Here is a 24,973-nt window from a genome sequence, read left to right as displayed (position 1 = left end):
ATATACTGAATATAATGATATTCTTTGAAAATTGTTAAGAATGTTTTCCTATTCTTTTTTTGTCCCACAGATACCATATCATTTTAAATTATCAAACCTTTTTGAGAAACCACAAAGGAGCCACTAAGATGCAGCTCCAGAACCACTTGTTTCTCACACCTGCCCTACCACTACTTGCTGAAGGGGTATGTATGGATCACCAGATTTTTTAAAATGGACAAATTTAAATCAACTTGTATTTTCTATATTTGTAACATAAATGTAATTTACAGTGGGAGCTTTACATGCGCAAGAGTATTGCTGTTATCATCCAAATTTTATGGCTTTGTAGTGCGATGGAAACAGAGGTAAGTTGAGGCGTGTTTTTCCATCAACTTTTGGCAATCGTAAACATTTTGTCCCCAAATCATAGCATTTTAGTACACTGGAACAATTCAAAACTAAATGCAAACATTTTTTTTATTCTAGTCAAATTATGTCCCTGATTCTAGACTCACTTATAACTTTTATACAAAGGTAGAATTACAGTTACTCTCTATCTTGAGTATTCTGTTAGGTAACACAAGTAAAGAAGCAGTTTTGACTAAATGTAAATGCCGTCTAAATATTTTTGTGAATACAACTATTGAAATAAGTGAAATATTTATGAAATATTCTGATTTATACATGCTGGTTTTAAGGAGAAACAATGGAAATCTCAGGCACCAGGCCTTATTATGGTCCGTTACTACTTTAGTGTAAGAAATGTCAGACGCTCCTCGACTTATGATCATTCGACTTCCGTAAAATGGTAGATACGAAAATTTTTTGGGAATGGAGAAAAATATCCAGACATTGCTGTGAGTTGGATTTGGTATTGTGTGCAACTTTTTCCGAGTACTGTATACAGTGGAACCTCGGTTTTCAAACGCCTCTCAGTTCGAACAAATCGGTGTCCGACCAAAAATGTAGAGAAATTTTTGCTTCGCTGTTCGGTCAAAAAATCGGAGTTCGAACATTGGTAATGCGTGAGTGCGTACGCTAGGGTGCGATGCTGAGCAGCGTTCGGGTGTTTTAGCCCCTTATTATGCCTCCGAAGAAAGTCAGTGCAAGCAGCAAAGTTGCTACAGGTGAAAAAAGAAAAGTAGTGCGTACAACTATTGCATTTAAGAAAGAAATAATAGCCAAATATGAAGGAGGTGTGCGAGCGCCTTCTGCTGACCACCACAAAGGTAAGAAATCTTATTCATAAGATTACGATAACGCGAAGGTACGATTAGCCTGGGTTAGCTTTAAGTTTACGTTAAACATTAAGGGTGTTGGAACGGAGCCCCCTTTCCAATGAACCACTCACCACTTGTTGTGGAGACCCGGGTGCTAAATGACTAGTAAACGACCTGATTTTTTTATTTTTACACGTTAGGGGAATCTTTCGTACGGAAGATTACGATAACGCGAACGTACGATTAGCCTGGGTTAGCTTTATGTTTACGTTAAACATTCAAGGTAAACATTCAGGGTGTTGGAACGGATTAAAACATTTTACATTATTTTTAATGGGAAAAATGATTTCGGAGATCGAAGAAATCGGTTTTCGAACAGGGTTCTGGAACGGATTATGGTCGAGAACCGAGGTTCCACTGTAATAACATTCGTTTAGGAAATAACGGCTTATTGCAAGAAATCTTAGCGAGATAATTTTCCTGATTTTATAATTATATTTTTTTAGGGTTAATTCAAGATAAAATATCTCATCATATTATTTTTAAACAGGCATTTTCTTTCAGTGTAATGTTGTAAAGTTCCATGACTTTCTTAAACGAGTGACTTAAAACATGTGGCAGCTGGAGCAGTTTAGAGATCAAAAAAGACAATGACAAACATTTCACAGTTTCATTCACAATTTAGTAGTTTATTGTATTGACTTGAACAAATCAAAAAAGTACCAATCAATATATGGTAACTTCCAGCCCTCTAACCAACACGTCACATTATTTGCTCCTTTTCTGCCTTATAGTGAGCTAATTAGAAGGAAGTAAAAAAAAAAAAAGAACAAGTAACTTTAGTATGCCTGTCTTTTATAAGGACAGTGCAACGTTTGTTCTTCTGCTGGCATCTGTTTTGCCCATGCCGCCTTCTCACACATTCATGGACAAGATCAGAAACTGACAATGAAAAGCAAAGAGCAAATTGAATGTAAAACAGTAGGTCTGGGTAAAAATGGTTCATTATTTACACAAGCTTACCTGCAACATGTTCATTCGAATCCGGCCCTTGTTGTGCTCATCCATAGCCTGGAAAACTCCTGAGGGAGGACATAAAAACGAATAATCATCAATGATGTTTTCCACCCAATGTGTGCACGTTAGCTTCAGGAACGTACGAAACATGTTTTCCAGGCGGACGATGCAGGTAAGATAGTCATCAAAGTCAATCTCGTATTTCTCATCAGCAAACCTCAGGCCAACTAGCTGCAGCAATTGATTATTGAGCTGCATGCCTGCACAACAAGCACATGTCAAGGGATATAATTTACAGATCTGTCCTGCCACACACAGCAAGGATCATGCTACATTTACAGTTCTGATACAAACTCTGAAGTATGGAAATTCAAAGAAAAAAGGGAGCCATCGGAAGTTAAAAAAATTGTAAACTGTTGTAACCTGCAGCTTTAAGGGCACTGCGGAGCTCGTAGGAGGACATCTTTCCTGACCGGTCCGTGTCAAAGGAGAGGAAAAGCATCTGCAATCAAAATAAGACAGAAAAAAAAACAGAAGGAAACCAGAACCATAGCGAAATGCACAATAGCGAAAAGGACAGCCAAAACAATGAAAACACAGAAAGAAGAACCCAAAGTTTAATGGAACCAGAAGATGAACAAGAATAAGAACCATATAAAGCAAGGCCAAGAATGAGAGATAAACACATAAGAGAATACGAAGAACAAGACACCAGAACAGTAGAACCAGAATGAGATACAGTTTCAGAAAAACATTAACCAAAAGGAGAAAAAATACAATGAGGAAAAGGACAAAAATAGAAACCAGAAGAGGAAATGTAGAAGAACCAACGGAAACACAATTGAAAAATCAAAAAAGAACCAGGGGAAGAACAAGCACAAGAACAACCATAGAATCATAAAATGGCAGTAAAAAGAAGGAAGCATAGGAAGAAAAGGTAGAGGAAGGAGAAAAACCAGAACAAGCAAGAGAAGAAGCAGCAGAACCATAATAAAATAAACCATAAATGTAAAAAAAAGAACCTCAGATGAAGTGCAAGAACCATATGTAAAATATGAAGCAGAAGGAGAACCAAAAAAAGAACAAAAAACGGAAAATAACAAACCAGAAGGAGAACAAAAAAAGAATCAGAGGACGAAGGAACAAGATATGGTCATCATTTCTCATCATTCGTCTGTTCAGTTGGATGGCTAACGTACAATCCACTTCTTCAACTTCTCCCAGAAGACCTTGAACTCCTGGAACTCCATTTTGCCTGTGTTGTCCGTCTGGTCGGCTGAGTCAAAGAGGCAATGTGCACCAGCCACATCTCACTCACTCACTCACTCACTCACTGACTCACTGACTCACTCACTCACTGACTCACTCACTCACTCACTCACTCACTCACTCACTCACTCACTCACTCACTCACTCACTCACTCACTCACTCACTCACTCACTCACTAGGGCGATGAATCAAAAAGTTAGGGATACATCCATCAGGTTCATGATGCTGTGGCATGTGTGTAGGCTTAGACCCTCAAACTGGATCTCCTTCCCTGAGGACAGAAACACAGTTATGGAGTGCTTAGACTCTCAGTCCTAGCCAAACTTAGGACTAGTTGCGAGTTAATATCAAAGCCCAATCACAAATGTGAATTACTGCATATGTTGTGTGTTTTTTTGCAAGTGAAATAACTGCACATTAGTGAAAGCCAGGGGGCACGGCGTCTGAGTGGTTAGCGTGTCGCGGCACAGTTCTGAGGTTATGGGTTCAAATCCAGCTACAGCCTTCCTGTGTGGAGTTTGCATGTTCTCCTCGTGCTTGCGTGGGTTTTCTCCAGTATTCCGGTTTCCCCCCACATTCCAAAAACATGCATGTCTTTAATCGGTCGGTCCAAATTGTCCCTAGGTGTGAAAGAGCGAGTAAGTTGTATGTCTTTTGTAGCTGACAACCAAATCAGGGTGTCCACTGCCCACTGCCCGAAGACAGCTGGGATGGGCTCCAGCACCCCGTGATCCAACTGAGGACAAGCGTTGCAGATAACAGATGGATAATGGTAGGATAGTGAAAGCCGTTTAAACTGGCCATGCATCAATGAAAAAAATGATCGTTTACTGAATTGCAATTAACTCATAGAGATTAAGACTCCAGCTACAAATTATAATGGAAGGTTTTGACGTACGGCTGCCGAGGACACCATTGAGCATCTGCTGAAGTTCCCTGACTGAGATGGCTCGGTCCTGCACGCAAGAGAACACAGACGTAGATTTAAACATAACTGCACAAGAAACAACATCACAGTTGTGATTATTTAGCATAGTCATATATAAACATATATAGTTTTTATATCATTTTTTTCAAATTACCGATCCCGCCAGCTGATCAAAGAGCCTCCTGAGGCCTTTCTCTTCATCCGTTTCATCATCGGGAGCACTGGGAGGCGGAGGCTGCAGGGCGGGAGCGACAAATCAAACACCGATTCACTGTTGGAGAGGGACCCTGGGCCCATTGAGTGACGCCAATATTATGTGCTCACCTCAGGCAGGTCAGCGTCCACATTGCTGCCCATCTCCCTGAACATAAACAACAACGAAATGTTCACATTCAGTTTGTACTTATACACGTTTAGAAAACACAGAAGGAATTTCCTGAAAATAATTTTGGGAATTTACAACTCTTAAATTTGTGTATTTTTAAGTCAGTGCTTCTCAACTATTTTCTGTCACACCCCCCTTGGAAGAAGAAATCTTCTCATGCCCCCACAAGATTGATCATTTTTTTTAGTGATCAGGTTATATTGGCGGGGACAAAACAACGATTGCTTGATATTTATGGTCTGTCCATGACAAATCTATGCTCTTTAGGCACATTTTTGCCGGAGAAAAATTCAAGCGTCATCAGCGTGATTGGGTTGTAATGTCTTAAGTGACGAATTAATTTATTTGGCTTCATGCTGTCCCCTGCAACTATTTCTAACGCAGCAAGCACAATGGTCTTTGGACGTCTCCCGCCAAGCTCGCATTAAAGTGCTACAAAAAGAGACTGTTTTGTCCCTCTTTGCCTGTCCCTGCATCCATGTTGATGTCTACACTTCATACTCAAAGTTTATACTCTGTGCTTAATGCACTGCGTGTCTAACACTCGGCCACTGAGAACGCCTCTGAGTAGAGTATAGGAGGTGCAACTGCTCTTTACTCTGGGAAAGATAAAAAAAGTCAAATGCATACCTGTCAACCTCCACGGCTCCATGCCCGTACAAACTGTCGTATTTTCCCGTACAAAATACAAAATACTCATTTTAAACTTTTTTTTTTTTCGGAATGTTGCATGGTGGGAAATCCCCAGGCGACAGACGCATGCGCAAAGTAGCATCAAACCGCTCGCTTCGTTTGCAACGAAAAAAAACGATACCGAGATAAAGTTTACCGCGGCGAACTCGTCTGACTTGATCGATTTGCTGTTTCGTGATAGTCAGCGTATACCGGATGGTACCCAATATTGACAAATTTGCGTTTTCCCATAAAGATTTTCTTGTACGTCGTACACGTCTTAAAATGCATGATAAACGTACTTTGTACGGCAAAAATGTACAGGTTGACAGGTATGCAAATGCGCACACGCCCCCCCTTAACAAAGCTTCGAGGCCCCTCGGGGTACCCACTCCACTATTTGAGAACTACTGGTTTAAGTGAACATGTGAAAAATAACATTTCCTAAACACATTGTCAGGATAACCCCATCCTCAAGTTCAATGTCAAGGTCAAAATATTTGTCAAAATAAAGTCCTAAAATATTTATTAAATCATTGTTGAATTCATTGTCTGACAATACCTGTTTGGTGAAAATTGACCAGGTGTTTCCTGAGATATTGAGTTTAAAATGAGGGTGACCACAGCCCTTTTTGTGGACAATTTTAAAAGGTACGACCCGAAATTCACAAATTCTTGCTCCTACCTACCTAAAATTTAACATACAGTGTTGCACTATCGCTATAAACAAGTACACCAGGTTTCTTCACTTTTCCTTAAATTCAAAGTCGGCTTGGTGTAATCCACAGAGTGATTTGATATAGAATGACCCTATAATTGGTTTTACTTATGCAGGTAATTTATTTTATTCTTATTTACCGTATTTTCCGCACTATAAGGCGCACCTAAAAGTATTGGTTTTTTTCAAAAGCTGACCATGCGCCTTATAACACAGTGCGCCTTATATATGGCTCAATATTAAATTCGCAAGGTCTCGCAACTACGAGAAACAGCCGCCGACTCCATTTTTCGCGCTGTGCATACTGGGAAATATTAAACGATTGGTAGTTGCCGGGGCTCGTGTTGTATTTGTTTACTAAGTGGCAAAATGGCTACCCCATTAAACTGCTTAATTCATATTCAACAAATACAGTATTTGTCTGAATCCAGGGTTATGACTGGTGAAGATGTAAAGCACAATTTACCTTAAACAAACGCAGAATTATTCAGAATGTCACGTTTGAGGAGAGAGAGAGCGAGAGAGAGAGAGAGAGAGAGCGAGATTCTCTTTCATACGTGCATTTGTATAAGAAAATGGCTCCTGTTAAGAGACACGCGTACAACGCCGAGTTTAAACTCAAAGCGATCAGTCACGCAGCACAACACGGCAATAGAGCGGCAGCGAGAGAGTTAAACTTAAATGAATCGATGGTACGGAAGTGGAGAAAGGATGAAGATAAGCTCCGCCAAGTAAGGAAAACTCAACAAAGTTTCCGTGGTAATAAAGCAAGATGGCCAGAGTTAGAGGAGACACTTGAACAGTGGGTTGTTCAACAAAGAGCGGCAAGCAGAAGTGTCAGTACGATAACTATACGTATGAAGGCAACAGCGCTGGCACAAAAACACCGGACGTGTTGGATGGCCCATTCACTGAGATATGGTCAATTCGAACACAGCAGAAGAAGAATTCGAGGGATTCGTCGATGAGGAGCTTATAGAGTGATCTTTGTTTTTCTTTTGTGTGTTTACGTTTTACATTTTACAGTTATTATGTTATTGCTTTGCACTCGTTGTTTTTGCACATTACGAGTGTCACTTTATTGCGATTGCACTAACGTTTCATTTAAAATAACAGTATCAGACGTTTTTTTCTTTGCGTGTTGACTAAATGGACAAAAAATAAAATGATATGTCGATGTTGTTCAAAGATGTGTCACGAAAATGCTTTACCTCAGAGAAAATAATAAAACGGCTGTTTATTTATTTTGGGAGTGAATGGAGTTGTGGAAAGCTTGTTTGTTAATAAAGTTTGACCTTTTTGAATGGTTTGTTGACATTCCCTTGAGCGTGGCAACATCTAGAGGTTGCATAAAGTAACTACATTCTCTACTGTAGTCAAGTCGTCACATTTATTTACCGTAAATAGCCCTTAATCCCAAAAATGTCTCGAAGGACTGCACAGGATTACAATTACAAAATTGCACAATTACCTGATCTTAAACCAGCATGCACTTATAGCGCCTTATAATGGGGTGCGTCTTATGTATGGCATAAGTTTTAAAATATATCATTCATTGAAGGTGCGCCTTATAACATGGTGCGCCATATAGTGCGGAAAATACGGTATTCATTATTTTCATTTATTCAGTGAACTAAATGGTTCATTAGTTGTACTGAAATGAATAAAAACATTACATTTTATCTATGTAAATATTGCCAACAAATACAATATGATAATAACTGGTATCAGAATCCTGTTACGATACAAGAGATGCGTGTAGGTCTTGGCATCTGAAAAAAAAAAAACTAGTATCGGGCACCTCAATTGCTTAACTAGCAATGGTACTTTACATTTGTAAAAGTTAATTTATTTCCAACAAAACCTTTTAAAACTCTACATAATACACAAAATGTATATATGCTAGTGATCTTTTTACCAAACACCAGTTGTCGGCACCACAAATTGATGCCCACCTTTCACCAGGTGAGCATTTTTGGTAAGCACTTCATTAAGTGAAAGTTTTTATAAAAATTACACACTTCATATCTTAGACTTTAAATATCAGTCAAAGTGTATATAGTCATTGTAAATGACAGTAAATCAAATAATTTAGTAGCTTATGTATATTTTTACTTCCTCTTTTTGTTCTTTTAGTAATGGCTCCAAATGTGCATGAGAAAATATGGAAATTACTGTTCTCGGAGAAACCAACTGCAAGGGGGGTTAAGCGCGATGTTTTGATCATGTAAATATATACATATATATATATATATATATATATATATATATATATATATATATATATATATATATATATATATATATATATATATATATATATATATATATATATATATATATATATATATATATATAAATCTACAAAAGGCCAAGCTGAGTGAGCTAAAGTGCAGAATGCCGTTCTCCTGTGCATGTGAAACAGTGTCTGTTTCCTTTGTTCTGGATTGAACAGTCTAAAGAAGGGCCCGGACGCCTGCCTTCCTCTGCTATTGCTCTGTTTATCAAACCAAATATTGTATTTTAAGTAGTCAAGTTGCAGGGACGTGGGGACTCACAGTGCGGCCACCTTCTTCTCAGAAAAGATGCGCACCAGGAAGTCTGCCTCACAGTGCGGCTTGAAGGTGGTCGGCACTAGCAGATAGCGTCCTGGCGGTAGCGTGAAGCGCTCCGACACTTCGCGCAGATTGATGTAGGTTTTGCTGCGCGCTTTGGACGCATGCGTGCGAAAGAAATCTTTTCCCTGCTGCTCTGCGTTGTTTGGAGCCTAAAGTGGGAAGGAAAATACTCAGATGCGAGCCATTAATACCGACTTTTCAATCTTTGGACTTTTTTAAGGTCTATGTAAAGAGTGGCTGAAATTCATTTCTTCACAACTACATTTTCGTTCATAGACACAATTTCTTCCTCAGGGACAGCACCACCCTAAACAAATGCAAAAGACTGTAAAAATATATATATCTTGCCTATGTACAGACAAATGGGTACTCATATCTTATTTATCGACGTATTTTGGAATTTTTGTTGCTGCTAAATCTTATTGCGCTACTTACAGTATTTAGTGCACTATTGTTACGATGCACTTACAACTTAACCCAGTCTTGAAGCAATATCTTGTAAATATTTTTGCCTGTTTAACTTGACATTTTTTTTTATCTTATTTTTATTTTTTAATGGGACGGTGAGTATTATTTGACCACTGGATGCCCCTGTGTGTTGTAGTGCAGGGATGTCAAACTCAGTTTGGCTCTGGTTCCAGTCATCCATCCATTATCCATTGTCTGCACCGCTTATCCTCAGTAGGGTCGTGGGGCACTGGAGTCCATCCCAGCTATCTGGGCAGGGGACACCCTGTACTGGTTGCCAGGCAGTTGCAGGGCACATAGAGACAGAGAACTCACTTGCTTATTCACACCGAGGGACAATTTGGACCGGCCAATTCACCTGAAATGCATGTTTTTGGAATGTGGGAGGAAACCGGAGTGCCAAGAGGAAACCTACGCAAGCATGTGGAGAACACGCAAACTCCACACAGGAAGGTTTTATCCCATGACCCCACAAATGTGCCACACACGCCCTAACCACAGCGCTGCCATGCTGCCCCCTTCATTGTCATATTATGAATTTAAAAAATCAAATAAAATAAGATTATTAAAGGTACATGAGCAATTAGTTTTTACTACATCAGATCAAACTACTACGCCGGACCTACTAAAGCTGAGAGAATATACTTTACTGTTCTTTAGCGGCCAGAGGGAGCATTTTGGTAAAAATGACCTACAAACTCGCTCCTTTTTTTGACAGTCAAAAATGTATGGCGGGCTGGATTAAATCACCCAAAGGTCCAGATATGTTTGACAAACCTGGTTTAGAGTATTTCAAGCAATAAAGAATAATTGAATATGAAAGCCTTTAATCCATTTTTTATGAGCACAAAAATGAAAGCTGTGGGCTTGTTTGGAAAGGACGGGGACTGATCTGGACAAATTGAATGTGTTCAGTTTTTATCTCGAGCGAGCAAAGTGACAGTGGCCAACTTCTGACCTCATAGAGGGAAAACCCGATGGTTTCCAGGTCCATGCCCTCCTTCCTCAGCTCCCGCCGGTTCTTTTGCATCAATGCGATGACCACGCTGCACATGTCGTCTTCGTCGTCGGTATCCCTTAGCTCCAGCTTGAACTGAGGGTTGGTCCAAAAGGTATCTGCAAAAACGTGCGCCACAACGCCTTAGGAAATGCATGTCTAAACTCCGGCCCAGCCAGTTACGGCCTGTGATTTTTTACTGGCCCGCGGCCGCTCTCATAAAATGAATGATATGTGGCCCATTAGTAATGTTGACCGCAGTATAAAATAAATTTGTGCAAAAATAATTTCACTATTTCACCAGACGATGGCAGTAGCCCTTTTGCAACCTTGCCCTTGGCTTTCTGTGAGAATTTTAGCCCTTCCCATTTCCGACATGCCGACTATAAATAAAAAGAAGGAAAATTGACTACGAGGGCTGCCTCTTCCAGGATAAATGGAAATTTGAGTATTTTTTCACGGAAATCCGAAACAACTATGTCTGCCAAATTTGACAAGAGACTGTAGCTGTTTTCAAATAATATAATACCAAGAGGCAGTGACTACGACAAGCTAACTGGAAACGAACGCTGTGAAAAGGTGAAATACAAGTATTCCTGGTGTATGATACAGGGATGCATCAAGATTATCTTAGGGGTCATAGAAAAGCTTCTCGCGGGCCATATCTGACCCACGAGCCTTGACTTCAACACATGTGGTATAGCCAATAATAATGCCGAACACAATGCACAATACAAATCTGTAAAGTAGCAAAACTGTGAAAAGCAAACCGGGTTATAGCACAGAATACTTTACTTCAAATTTGATCAGCTTACATTTTTCAACTTTGCTGCAGTCAATTAAATTAATCTTTTGATTGCAAATACTGAAATTCCAGACTCGTCATGTTTATGTTTAGTATTTTTGACCGTTTTCGGGTGTCAGTTTACCGATGTAGTTCCTGCAGCCGCCAGCTGTGGAGCCGCGGATCCACTGGCCCTCGAACAATTGCGTTTCCCAGTGGCGCTTGGTGTTGTCCGTCAGCGCGTCTGGTGTCATATTGCAGATCTCCACCTTATCGAAGTTGGACTTGAAGTCATCAAACGACATCCTGATCGCACACATGCAAACACATGCCCAAGTTGTATAAACTGTGACGCTTGTTCGATTACAAGTCAACATTATTAAACTTTCTGCCTTTAACTAATTTCATTCATTGATGGAAATTCCGAGACTGCAAGTTTCGGGGCTTTACGGAATTTGGAACTTTGTTACTCTCTGCCGCTACCCCCTGGCTTTCGTCATCATTGCAGCCTCAGTCTGTTTGTTCAAGATGCGCATGCAAGTACAAGCATTTCTGAGTTTGATTCAGCTTTCTTGGGGTTTGGGCTCTACTTGAAGCAGGCCTTAGTTACTTTCATCATTTTTGTGGTACATAGAACATAGAAATAAAAAAACGTGTGAGGGCATGACGTCACTCTCCATGACTTCCCCCTTTTCCTACTACCCAATGAGTCCCACCCTGAACAGCTCTGCTAAAAGTAAGATAAAAGCAGATAGGTTCAGTGGAAAATGAAGTGTAAGCTCTCTTTGAACTCAGTTGGGAATCCTTAACACACTTAATAGAGAAAATATTTAATTTTGAGATTTTTAAGGTTAGGAAAATATTCCCCAAGTAGCATTTAAAGGGACAGTGTGTATTGTTTAGCGCTGCCCAGTGATAAAAAAAAAACAATGTTGAAAAAACATAACAAAACAAAACTGGTTTAAATAATAAGTACATACCAGTATATATCAACATCATGTAAAAATGCATTTTTCAACTCCTCTAAAATCAAGAACTCTGCTTTTATTTTACATAACGTGTAATTGTCCGCCAATCTTGCCGCTATGGGTGCCCAAAAAAACAAAAAGCTCAAAAGAGCTGGGCAAAAAGCTAAGAAAATGGTGTGGTCTGGTAATTTTTTGTCTCTATAGTTTGTATTATTCCGTGTGCTCTTTAGCACTCATTTTGGGTTGAACTACACAATACAGTGACATATAGAGGTCACATAATGCACATTCTCCCTTTAAGAGCACCATTTTTTGGTTGAAAGGCGTTCGTAGACAATGATATCAGTTTGAAAAATTGCAAACAACAAACTAGCTATTATTAATTCATCATTATCATCACTAACTTTATCAAACACTTTTGGAATTAATATACCTCCTTAATATTTGTAACCATAATTGTGTCTTTATCAATATTTGCAATACAAAAATGAAGATTGCTTGACTTTCTTTTTTTAATTTTTGTCATTTTTGTAAAACTGGCGTCGTAAACTAAGAGTCTTAGTATATGGAAGCTCTACAATCTCCACAACTAAATTGTGTCATTAAAATATACCCAAGCACAATAATAACCAGACAACAATATATATTGCAAAAATAAAATTATAATAAGATAAATCATACAATTATAGATGTGATTAAAAAGCTAAATTAATGAGTTCTGGGCTCAAATAAAATAAAAAACATTGGCGTGAAAATACCATTACTCAGTTTGTTTCTTTCATTTTAACTGTCTAAGTCATTTTAGGAATATTGTCAAACAGACCAAGATTGACTGACCAGAATTCACCATCTTCAGTGGAGCGCTGCAGAATTCGATTTTTCTCTGCTTGGTCCACGTAGTCCCACTCTCGTGAACTGACGGCAAAGATAAAAAAGAAAAACAGAATGGTGAAGTTCATTGTTTGCTTCATTTCATCCAATTCCCAAAAATAATGATTGGTGGAATAAGCATGTAAAGGCCAATATATACCCTACTCAAGCTATCGCTTGGGAAAACATATTTCAAAAAATAGACTGGTTACTAGCCCATGACCAAATAATTGAATAAAATAGCACAAATATTGATAGGTTGCCAAATGGAATGTTCATGTGCAAACATAGAGAAAAAATGTGCTTGGCAAGTATCGGCACAAACATTGACAGATTGCTTGGAATACAACGTGGAAGTTAACATGCTAACAAGCTATCACCAATGCCAGCACAAGTGCAAGATTCGAACTCTGAACTCAAAAGGGTGACATAAACACGTGAAACGTGTATTTCTGGGGTGTCAAACTCATTTGAGCTCTGGAGGTCACATTGTAAAGAAACCACTCTCACATAGGACCAACTGGTAAATTGACAGCATAAAAAATGTGCCTCAGCTGTAGGGGTGCTGATCTTTCAGAGGCTCACAAATGAATTATGATTTGGATTCAGGGGTGTAAGATTTGATTATAAGATAATATTTGAGGCTATTTTTCCCTAGTATTTTCAACCTTTTTATCGACTATGAATTGGTAAAAAAAGAAAACGTAGTTTATATAACTCAGCCTCCACATGCAGGGACTAAAATAGCACACAAACACTAATTTAAGTGCAAAAAAATGTAAATGTATTTTTTTTTAATAAAAAAAATTGTCTGTGCAACCCTTTGAGACTTTTTGTGACAGCTATACAAATAAATGTGACTTGAATTTAGGAACTTCGCTATTTAATGTAATATATATCAGTGTTTTTGTACCAATGTGCCAGGGCACACTAGTGTGCCGTGAGACCTTGTCTAGTGTGCTGCTGGAATTTTCCCAATTTTATCTTTCCAAGAAATCAGGCCGTTATTCAGTATTTTTGCTTTCTTCAGATGAGGAACTGTAATAGTCATCCATATCAGTAGGTGGCAGTAGATTTTTATGTACTTTTTATATACTAATGATCTGCTCATGAGGTAGTACAGTACATTTCTCTAACAAAGCGGTTTAAGATTGCACTGTAAAAAATAAAAACATAAATAAAGCACATCATTTTTTTATTTTAAGTATTATTTTCATATTTTTATATACTAATTACCTGCTTATGAGGTAGTACAGTGAAAAATTTGACATAAGTTCTTTTTTAAACATTTTCGACGGACAGTGTGCCTCTGAACTTTTTTTATAAATAAAAGTGTACCTTGGTTCAAAAAGGGTTGAAAAACACTGATATATATATTATAGAACAGAGCTCTAGCTTCTTTAAACCCTTGTGCTATTATTTTTTTCTTTAAATGTTCTATGGCTCAAAGTCAGCAAAAACAGGTACGGTGGGTAGTTTGCACCTGGCTGTGATGACATCCAGTGGACATATTAGAAACTGCATGTCAGTGTTTGTTGTGATGCAGTTCATTTGTCTCTTATGTTTCCCTCAGCATTGTCTTGCAGGCTGGATTAAATCTGTTGGCGGGCCTGATCAAGCCAAATGTTTGACACCCCTGGTCTATTTAATAAGCCAAAATTTGTAGTGTTTTTGTCTGAGCTGTACCCGTCACTCCAGGGTCCGTTCCACTCCACCTGACCCCAGGGGTTCCTCACGCGGACCAATTTGACCCTCTGCCCTTGGACGTTGATCTGAAAAGTGAGCAGAGCACATCATGCGACCTTCAATTTTGTCTGTGTTGAACGATCGTCGTCAGTATCCTCACCTCTTGCAGGCCAGTCACGGAGTAGGCGTGACCTTTCACCAGGCCGCTGCTCGTCTTGGCCTCCGATTCAGCTGAGCTGCTGATCTAAAAACCAAAAAGTTTTGACTCACTGGCCTGGATCAGTGTTTTTTCTGATTGTTTTTAGCGCTTACATCAATTGAGCAACCCATCATGGATCCTCGGTCCAAGCCCTTCCTCATGATGTGGAAGAGTTGGTCGCTGGAATTCTTGGTATCGTGAATCTCGCCCACGCCGCCCGTGAAGTCTTCCATGGCCTCCATGGTGCTTCCGCCCTTCAGAGACTCGTAGCTGCCGTGCAGTCTGGAGATACCAATATTTGTCTTGAATTTTGGACACTGCCAAGGAGATTGCATAGGATACCAGTTGGATATTATGTGGCCCCCACCTTAATATGTAATTTTAACTTCAGTGCGTCCTATGCAAATTTGATATGAATGTAGCCGTGACTCAAAAACGTTTGCCAAGGCCTACTATTGCTGTATGCAGCTTTTCTCAGAACCCAGGCAGTAATCTATTTTTTTAGGTGTGCCGACAATTTTCTAGAGAAATGATCCACTTAAAAGTTGTGTTGTGAAATATGTTCTTCTTCTTGTGGCAATCAGGGCACATACTTGGCATAAGCTTTCTCCAGCAGGGCGCTCCAGAACTCATTGTTAGAGGCCGAGTGAAGCAGAATGAGCTGTCCTCGCACCGATGGCAGACGGTCGTCCACCACCACATCGAGCCACTTGTTGTGCCGCCAAAACTGTTACAGGAAGGCACGGGATCAATAATCGAACGGTGAAGACAGAAGGTGAGCAGATCAAATCAATCCAGCAGAGTAGAATGTTTTGCTACTTTTTTTTACATCAAACAAAAAGCTGAATGAAGAAAAAACTTAAAATAACATACCTGAAAGTGGAAAATGCCAGCATAGCGATGTTCAAAGCCCTGGTCATGAGGGACCACCCGGGCTAGAGCATCCTTTTTCAGAGTCAAGGATGCGATGGCAGCCAAGAGCCAACAGTCTCCTAAGGACCACACAAGTGCATTGTAAGCAAACCAAGACTGTACAAGCCAAAATCTACAATTTTACAGTTTCTTGATGAGCCAAAGGTAAGAGTTGCTCCGTGGTTTTCAAGATTGGACGCGTTTTAGTGACACATAGTCACCTCAAGATGGGAGTAATGACTGCTGGGGAAACTTAGCATTTTTTGACTCACACGGAGAACATAAAGCATTGGCGTGGGGCATAAAAGTAAATTTATTATCTTACTCATCTTATTTCTGTATTTTTATGTTCAATTATGATTTGAATGTGTTTTTATTGATCAATAAGATGTGTTTTGTAGCTATTTATGGTTTACTTAAATCATTTTTTGGGGGGGACGAATTAATTGCTTTACAATAATTTCTTATGGGGAAAATTGATTCAAGATATGAAAAATTCAAGAAACAAGCCTTGGGAACTTTTTAATCTTGTACGTAAAGGGACCACTGTATTTGAATTAGATAGTTACAGTTTGAAACAATGGCAAATATAAATACTCTATCATAATTTAGTTCATTATGCTTTGAAAAAAAATGACAAACTTGCAAATTACTGAGCTTTTACTTTTACTGTAAAACACAGTTAAAACAATTTTTTTATGATATTGAGTTCATAAAAATGAGAATTATTTTTATTTATTTAATCAAAACAAATAGTGCAGAAAAATTTGCATTTTTTACCAGAGACTACACTAGAAATTTAGCCCTGTTTTGTGAATATTACATATACGAAAGAATGATAAATTATTGAATGTTCATTTTTCGACTGCTACTCTCCTTCATTAGAGACACATGCAGAAAACGAAAAAAAAAACCATTTTAATTGAGAATGAGCAACTCACTCGGCTGCATTTTCAGATACTTAAAAAAAAAACATAAACAACATCTACTTATTATGAAATTTTACTCAGAAATGTCAATTTTATCATTTTTTTCCCTTTCATCTTCACTCTCGTAATTACCTGTTTAGAGTAGGTGTCTCAAACTCAATTGACTTGGGGACCGCCGAAGCTAGGGTTGGCCCAATTAACAGGAAATGCATGTTTTTGGAATCTGTGAGGAAACCCACGCAGGCACAGGTAAAACATGCAAACTCCGCATGGGGAGGTCGGTAGGTAGAATTGAAATCTGGACCTCCGCATCGTTGTGCTACGCACCAAACTTCCATCTGCCGTGCCACCTTATCTTTAAAATTTCTCCATAAAAAAATGTCTAGTAATTATATAATTTAAATATAAAAATATATCAATAACTAACACGGCAGTTGAGTGGTTAGCGCGTCCGCCGCACAGTACTGAAGTCATGATCAAACCTTCCTGTGTGGAGTTTGCATGTTCTCCCTGTGTTTGGGTAGGTTTTCTCCAGTTAATCAGGTTTTCTCCCACATTCCAAAAACATGCATGTCAGGTGAATTGGCCGGTCTAAATTGGCCCTAGGTGTGAATGAGCGAGTGAGTTGTCTGTCTCCACGTGTGCCCTGACACTGGTTGGCAACCAGTTCAGGGTGTCCCCTGCCCACTACCCGAAATTGCCTGGGATGTGCTCCAGGTAGCCCCCTCGCAACCCTACTGAGGATAAGCGGTGCCGATAATGGATGGATGGATCAATCACTAATAAATACATCTATAAATGGCACCAGCACTTGCATTCAACTTTCATAATAAGGTGTGGGACTCAAACTAACTATCTGGCAGGCTGAGGGTTTGAAACCTCTGGTTTAGATATTTAAAAATCCTTTACAACCTTGCACGCTGTGACTCAGAAGGGAAGGAGGGGCAATTTGGGCTTGCAGGGCCACTAAAAGGGGGAGGGGGCTGTTAGAGCCTTCATTTGTCATTGCACCGTGAAGATATGCACTAAATTAGGCATGTCAAACTTAGTTTGGCTCTTGGTAGGCTGGATCCGTAAAATTAATGTAAACTCTAAATATTTTGTTTTGATTTTCATTATTATGCTTTATCATTCAGCTTACATTAGTAACCAATCCTTCATATTATAATCTTTTTTAAACACAATACATTTACATACCTGCAAACACTACCGTCGCATGTGTTAGGCTACTGCTTTTTGCACTTTAAAACTGCTTACCTCTTTTAAAAGAGAGGAGAAAAACGCTTTTTCAAATTTAAACAACAACAAAAATCTCGACTCAATACTAGTACTACTTTAGTCTACAGCTGCTTTATTTTGAAGCAAAGTCTTTGCGCATGAATAAACCACTCCAATGATTGCATCAGATATTCGTTTTGGTATAAGTTTGCCACTTTCGGCTTTAAACGTGCAAATGTTTTTATTATGTAAATTTTGGGGACGAATTGTTTTTCGCGGGTAAAAATAAAGTGTGCAAAAATGTATCGCTTTTGAATGTCAAAAGCTTGGCATGCACGTGTTTGGTATTGAATGTGTTGATTGATTTATTTTAACAGTAGAGTGATTGCATTTTAAAAACTCAACACTTCCCTCTAGGGGCAGAAGAAATAATTTACTGTAGTTTGGATTTTATAAAAATAATGACTTTAGCCAAAAATGACCAAAAGCAGGGGTGTCCAAATTTTACACGAAACGGGCCAGATCTGGTAAGCTGAAAATGTGTGAGGGGCGACTGTTCAGCCTGGAATTCTTGGAACAGTCTTAGATAACTTCTCCCTCCGTAAAAAGTTTGGAGTGTTTGAAAATCAACGTCGCGACTTCGTAGCTCGCCTTTGCAGCATTTTCATTTGACCCGCAGTTAAAACAGCTTCCAGTTGCTTCACCTTTTCACAGTGTTCGTTTTCAGTTAGCTTTTTGTTTTCGGCATATTTTGTCTGGCAGTGCCTCTCAATATCATATTCTTTGAAACATCCACAGTCTCTCGGCAAATGGCATAGGCAAGTGGTTTTCTGATTTTTTTGAGAAAACATTCAAATTTTCACTTGACATGGAAGCAGCTGCATTCACATTCAACTTTCCTTTTTTATTGACAGCCGCCATGTCGGAAATGGGATGTATCTATAAGTCTCATTGAGAGCCGAGGGCAAGGTGGACGAAGGGCTACTGCCATCATCTGGTGAAATGGTGATTTTATTTTGTGCTCAAATTTATTGTATACCCTACTTTCGGCAACATAACTGCCAAGCCAAATATAATTAATTTTACAACGGAGGCCGCTAGCCCCCCAGTCAGACTTTGGATAAGCCTGACCTAGAGAATTGCCTCTTTTTTTGAAAATACTCAGAAATTGATGGCGGGCTGGATTAAATCACCCAAGGGGCCGGATCAAAATATATTGGTTCTCTAGGGGCCCCAAACAATCGCCTGCTTTGTCTATATATGTGTTGTGCTCGGCTCTGAAAGGGAGTTCAATGTTTTCCCCCTTCCATCACTTACATGGCATGGCACTGTCCTACCTGCCACATCGTTTCATGAAGCCATCAGCTCACAGTATTTGAAATTTTAGTTACATGAACGTTATTGTTAAGCTCATTACCATGCAGTGTCACAGTGATGCAGATAACTAAGTGTGCTATATAGTGACGTGTTACGCAGGCTGCTGATTTATTGATTTTGACTTATTTACATTTTTTTCTGTTGATGAGACATCTTTGAAACATGTTTAATTAGAGCAACGTGTAAGCTCCACAATTTGACACACCTATTCACATTGGCAGGGGCAGGGGCATGTTTACCCCCATCCCTCTGTAAAATGTTACATACAGTTCGGTAACCCTTATGATACCAAACTGTATGTAACATCCTACATGCCGACATTTCTTGTGTAAATTTTGTGGAAATTATAACTATAACCTTATCCTCCTTGTTTTATAACCTTATCTTCTCTGTTCCTTTATCTTCTTGGGTTTTTTACCTCACAGTGAATGTGTGAAACTGGAGTGTCATGCCCAATTTCGTTGTCACAATATGTTAACCCATTTTGTAACAATGACAATAAAGGTAGATTCTAGTCTATTCTATTCTGTTCTATTCTACATACCCAACTGTCCCTGGCAGATGTCTGTCCGATTGGCGTCGTCCACGATAAACTTGGGGTTGGAGCACAACTCCTGAGGCGACACAATGGACAAAAAGAGGGCAGGGGTTTGAGGAGTAAGATGGATTATTTGTGAGTAAAGGAGCAGCCAAAGAATGAGTAGAATGATGAGAATGAGGAGGAGAAGAATGAGAACAAGTTAAGTGACGCATCATCTGGCAGGTGTGTTCACATTCCAAGCTTATCAATCAAAACACACACTCCACATTTCTTACTGGGGTGTGTGCATGTGTGTAGAGTAAACCGACGGAGGTGGAGCAAGGACATCAGCCAATGGCAGTTTTTCAAAGAAGCAACACAACTTTCCAGCAGAATGGCTTTGTAAAAAAAAAAACGCACTTCATTCAGTCACCAACACTGATGATGTTAAGGCCTCCCGGTATGACATGCATGCGAGCGAGTTGGGTGTCTTTGACTTGACCTTCTATACGGCTTGCAAAGCTTCCATGCACAAACGTCCGCAAGCCCACACAATTACACGTTGTGTCGTTGATAGGCAGCGTAATATGCAATACACAGAAATGCAAAAAGGCATTGGTAACCGTGTTTTGATGTGTAATGTGTCATGCAATACATGCAAAGAGATATGTCACTTGTGTCTTTGGTGTGACCTACTGTTTGAAGTGCATCTACATACCTGTCAACCTGAGCCAATTGCTCCACTTAGTGATTGCAATTCTTTTTATTAAGAGCACCTACTCACTCACACGGTAGACTATGTAGAATACCACGATGATGTTAGCAATCTTCAATGACGTTGTGAATATTATGCACCGTTTACAGCATTGTCCCTATAGGCTAACAATGTTGTTGTTCTTTGATTTTCCACACCCTGCTTTTTGTAAACTAGGAGATTCAATAAAAACAAAGGGCAGAGGGGAAGGATTTTAGAAAAGATTTGGAATTTGGCATTGTGGGTGTTTTTTTTTGTACAGTTTTGTCCTGTTCCCCCTCAAAGTTCAAAATTCATTGATGTCTTTTCTCCTTATTTTTAATGTCTGGCAATACAGTACAAAAAATCCTGCTGCAGTTGTGTTTTTGATGTTAAATATACCAAACAAATGAGAGTGTACATTAAAAGTACAACAGTTGTGTTTTCGATGTGCCGCTTTATATAGAAAGCACTCTCACTAATGAATCTTTGATTTGCCTGGAAAAAAGAAGACGAAAACACATGCAAGATTCGTCTCTTTGATAGTGCTTGTGCTGTGTAATGCATACACTAACAATTTGAAGTTTCATGTTTTGGATGTGTCACATGACATCAGGGCCATAGGTTTGATCTTGGCATTGGTGGGGACAAAGCTCACTTTCTAAGTGATGACATAATATTGGTGGGGACAAAACAATGTTTGCTCGATGTAGGTGGGAACACTTCCACTCCATGTCAAAACTGCACCCTTGTATGACATACAAAATACACAACACGTGGCTTCCATGTCAATTGCAAAACTATCATGCAAAATAAACAATGGTGTCTCTATGAATCATTATTTGATGTATGCTGCATGCGCTGTCATATTGAAGATTCACATCCTTGATGTGCCATATGACATACAAAACACACCAACGCCATTTACTATGTATCTTTTGACAAACACTACACAAACCCCTGAGCAAACTTCTCAGTTCTAGGAATTTTCTATTTTTAATCTACTTTAGGGCAGCATGTTGGCGAAGTGGTTAGCGCGTGTGCGGCACGGTTCTGAGGTCAAGAGATCAAACCTCCTGTGTGGAGTTTGCATGTTCTCTCCGTGCTTGCGTGGCTTTCCTCCGGGCACTCCGGTTTCCTCCCACATTCCAAAAACATGCATGGAAGGCTAATTGGCCGGTCCAAATTGTTGCTAGGTGTGAATGAGTGAGTTAGTTGTCTGTCTCTGTGTGCCCTGCGACTGGCTGGCAACCAGTTGAGGGTGTTCCCTGCCCACTCCCCGAAGATAGCTGGGATGGGCTCCAGCACCCCCGCAACCCTACTGAGGCTAAGCAGTGTAGATAATGGATGGATGGATGGATACACTACTTTAAGTTCATTTTAGGTTTATACAGGGAATGACAGTAAATTTAATGTATTGGGAACATTGCAAAACAGATTATCTGTGCTAGTACTATATTTTCAGTCACTACATTAATGTGGCAGAGGATAAAGCATCAAGTCAGTATGGGATGAAAATAATCACGGAAAAAAACAAAAGTAATGAATGACCAACTATCCCAAAGGTATCACTACAAACATCAACATCAACCACAGAAAAATAGAACCTGTCACCAAATTTAAAGATCTTGGAGCTGTCATATCAGAAGTTGGGTCGGAATCAGAAATCATGGCTAGGGTAGCTCAAACCACAGCCGCACTTGCCAGACTGGAGGGACAAGAACATAGCAGTGAATTCAAAGGCCAGACTCATGCAAGCGCTAGTCACTTCCATCTTCCTTTACTCTTGTGAGACATGGACTCTCACAGCAAAACTGGTAAGGAAAATCAAAACCATGGAGATGCGATGTTACAGGAAACTTCTGTGCGTCAGCTACTTAGCCCATGTGACAGACGAAACGTCAAACTCCATCAGAGGGCACATTGGACCCTACGAAGAACTGTTGTCAAGGGAAACCTCAGCGGTATGGTCACGCCACGAGATCACCAGGACTGGCCAAGATAATTGTCCAGGGCACAGTCCAGGGGCAGGAGGAAAGGAAGACCGAAAAAGAACTGTGCCGACAACATTCAGAAATGGGCTGGAGCTAATTTTGCCACGACCCAAAAACAGGCCAGGAATCGTCAACAGTGGAGATGGCTGTCCAGAGTTGTGTCCTCATTGGTTCCCAGACGACCCAAGCGTTTAAGGGGTTCGTGGACTGGGAACACTAATGTGACATCTGAAATGTAATGCATGTGCACAAGTACATTCAAGGCTTGTGTATTTGATGTGTCATCTGACGTACAATGCACACCTACACACGAGTCTCGCCGTGATGTGCAGTGAAGGTTGTGTCCGGTGAAAACAGACAGATTTACAAATAAATGGACTGTGAAAATCTTATTCATCATTTTTTTTGGCAGAGGTAAAAAGCGATGTATAAACTGTAGCATAGGAAAATGTTTTATTGTCTTACCTTAACTTAGAAATCAAGTCTATGCGCTGCTCCTTTTGAATAAAAGCCATTATTCATTTAGTCATTATCTGTGATGAAAAAAGTCTATGCAATCAGAAAAAATACTTGATAGCCTGACTTGTTGTAAGCTTGCTACTAGTTGGATCCCTTAACCGCACCGTAGGGGCACCGTTTACTGTGGTGTGTTTTGGGCAACTATAGCCTAGTTGCGCCCATCCCTCTCTAGGTCAACATCTCTTTCCATCCAGGTTTCAAACCAGGGACGTTTTGCGTGATGAATAAATGTGCTAACCACTGCACTACTACTTCTATTGTTCAGGGCTGCGGTGTGCGCCAGAATCCTAGATCACCATCACCCTCAGCCATGAGGCAAGCGAACTGCATGCCTCACTCTGCATCTACAGATGCTCAGCACAGCAATTTGTTACAAACTGATTCTCTTGATATGCCGAGTCTTAAATTTATACCTCGGCAATACATGAGAAAAAAAGATAATATAATCTAATACATTTTTTTCTGATTTGAATTTACATGCACAAGTTATATTTCTATTTGTTTATGAAAGGACCATTTCACCCAATTGGTTCTGAAACCCTCAAAATATACAAATATATATATTAATTTAGAGATAAAATATTTAATAAAAAAATAATACCAAAGCAATATCTCCCCTCTTTAGCTCTAAAATTATTAATTTGCTTTGAAAACTTCATAGCAATAGAACTACTTTAGTAATTTTTAATTGCAAACAAATGTGTTTTAAAAAAGTACAGGAAAATGTAGCCGCTATTTGAATGATGACCATTAGTGCAACGAAAAATACTGTTTTTTATGCGGGCACACAAAGGGACACAGACTAAGAAATCCAGGTGAGTGCAATCGTAGTGCTTTAAACAGTGACTTCTGTTTTAAGTGAAATAACTTAAGGATGGGCGTAAATGTGCTCTGGTTGATTAATAGTAGCCAGCATACAGTGGGTGGTTCTGAGTGACGCGTCGTTTTGGCGACATCTAGTGGACATATTTGAAACCGCAGGTCGTTGTTTTGCGGGATGCGACTTTATTTTCCTGCTGGATAAAATCAGTTGGGGGCCGTAGTTTGCTGCGTTAAAACTTCATATTAAGGCAGGGGTCTCAAACTATCATCCTGCAGGCTGCATTTGCCCCTGGGCAGTGAGCTTGAGACCCCTACACTACCCACTCACATTTTTTCATTTGATGTGTTTGATTAGATGTTGGATAGAAGACTTAAGATTAATTGGTAGGTTTCTGTAACCTCTCTTTCTTGGTGTCTTCCCGTCAAAAAGAAGTCTTGCACACATTATGCAGTATGAACCAATTAAGACCATTGAGTCTCACATTGGCACATTGAAGATGCAGAGTTTCACCCGCTAAGACGGTATAAGACTGGGCACTACCTTAGATAAGACAGACTGCTTCTGAAAAATGTCTCCACAACTGTGAATTCAATCTTCCTGGCATCCAGTAAAACAATTAAACGAGATTATGGAGTCTCCTTATTTCTATTATAGCGAGTATTTAGGGTAAAAGAAGCTGGCAGAGGTTCAGGCTGAACCCTGCAAATGCATCATCCAGCACACACAAATCAACTCTCCAATCCTGACTAATGCCTACCACTTTAGGTATAACCAAATGTGTCTGTGATGCATCAGGTATCTATGCAGAATTAATGGAAAAACTGCTACATACGGGTGGCCTCTTCCACTCCAGCCTGACAGGAATAGACTGGCTGAAGAAGAGTGATGAGTCTTGGGCCGGGAAGTCGGGGTCCTCGAACAAGACCCGTTTCTGCAGACATTCCTGGCGCAGCTGCTGGAAGGAGCGGCCATCCATCTGCGTGTTGATGGCATCGTGGCCTCCCGACAGTTTGGACTCGACGGGCATGATGTTGGCAGCTTGACAAAGGACCGAGACTGAGGCGGCTCGAAGCGGCCGAGTGGCGTCTACGGCAGGTGACGATCGGGTCACCTCCTCCACGCCCACCTTGCAAACGGGTTTGTCCTCTCGGGCCTCGCCCCGCCAC

General features: G+C 39.9%; 1 protein-coding gene across 1 annotated transcript; it reads right to left on the bottom strand.

Annotated features, from left to right (window-relative positions):
- Positions 1 to 1,862: 1,862 nt before the first annotated feature.
- capn9 (calpain 9) lies at positions 1,863 to 24,894 on the bottom strand. Its single transcript, XM_088342309.1, has 20 exons — positions 24,640 to 24,894; positions 19,763 to 19,832; positions 15,656 to 15,774; positions 15,376 to 15,509; positions 14,896 to 15,064; positions 14,744 to 14,827; positions 14,584 to 14,669; positions 12,865 to 12,942; positions 11,205 to 11,365; positions 10,237 to 10,394; positions 8,751 to 8,959; positions 4,742 to 4,778; positions 4,572 to 4,652; positions 4,388 to 4,445; positions 3,696 to 3,760; positions 3,419 to 3,487; positions 2,643 to 2,721; positions 2,363 to 2,479; positions 2,226 to 2,284; positions 1,863 to 2,144 (listed from the first exon to the last, which is right to left on the bottom strand). Exons 1-20 carry the CDS (start codon positions 24,832 to 24,834, stop codon positions 2,118 to 2,120), a joined length of 2,055 nt encoding a protein of 684 aa, XP_088198435.1. The 5' UTR covers positions 24,835 to 24,894; the 3' UTR covers positions 1,863 to 2,117.
- Positions 24,895 to 24,973: the final 79 nt, after the last annotated feature.

Source organism: Urocampus carinirostris, chromosome 8 (assembly GCF_059441175.1).
Source record: "Urocampus carinirostris isolate Australia breed hairy pipefish chromosome 8, RoL_Ucar_1.0, whole genome shotgun sequence".
NCBI lineage: Eukaryota > Metazoa > Chordata > Actinopteri > Syngnathiformes > Syngnathidae > Urocampus > Urocampus carinirostris.
This window is presented reverse-complemented; position numbering and strand designations above follow the sequence as displayed.

Bases quoted from the DNA above. Each gene is read 5' to 3' on its own strand.
- capn9 (XM_088342309.1), bottom strand. From the start codon at position 24,834: ATGCCCGTCGAGTCCAAACTGTCGGGAGGCCACGATGCCATCAACACG. The intron at 15,065-15,375 runs GTATGTGCCCTG...TGGTATCTCCAG, and splicing joins CTGGAGAAAGCTTATGCCAA to ACTGCACGGCAGCTACGAGT. The intron at 14,670-14,743 runs GTGAGGATACTG...CTCACTTTTCAG, and splicing joins CCGTGACTGGCCTGCAAGAG to ATCAACGTCCAAGGGCAGAG.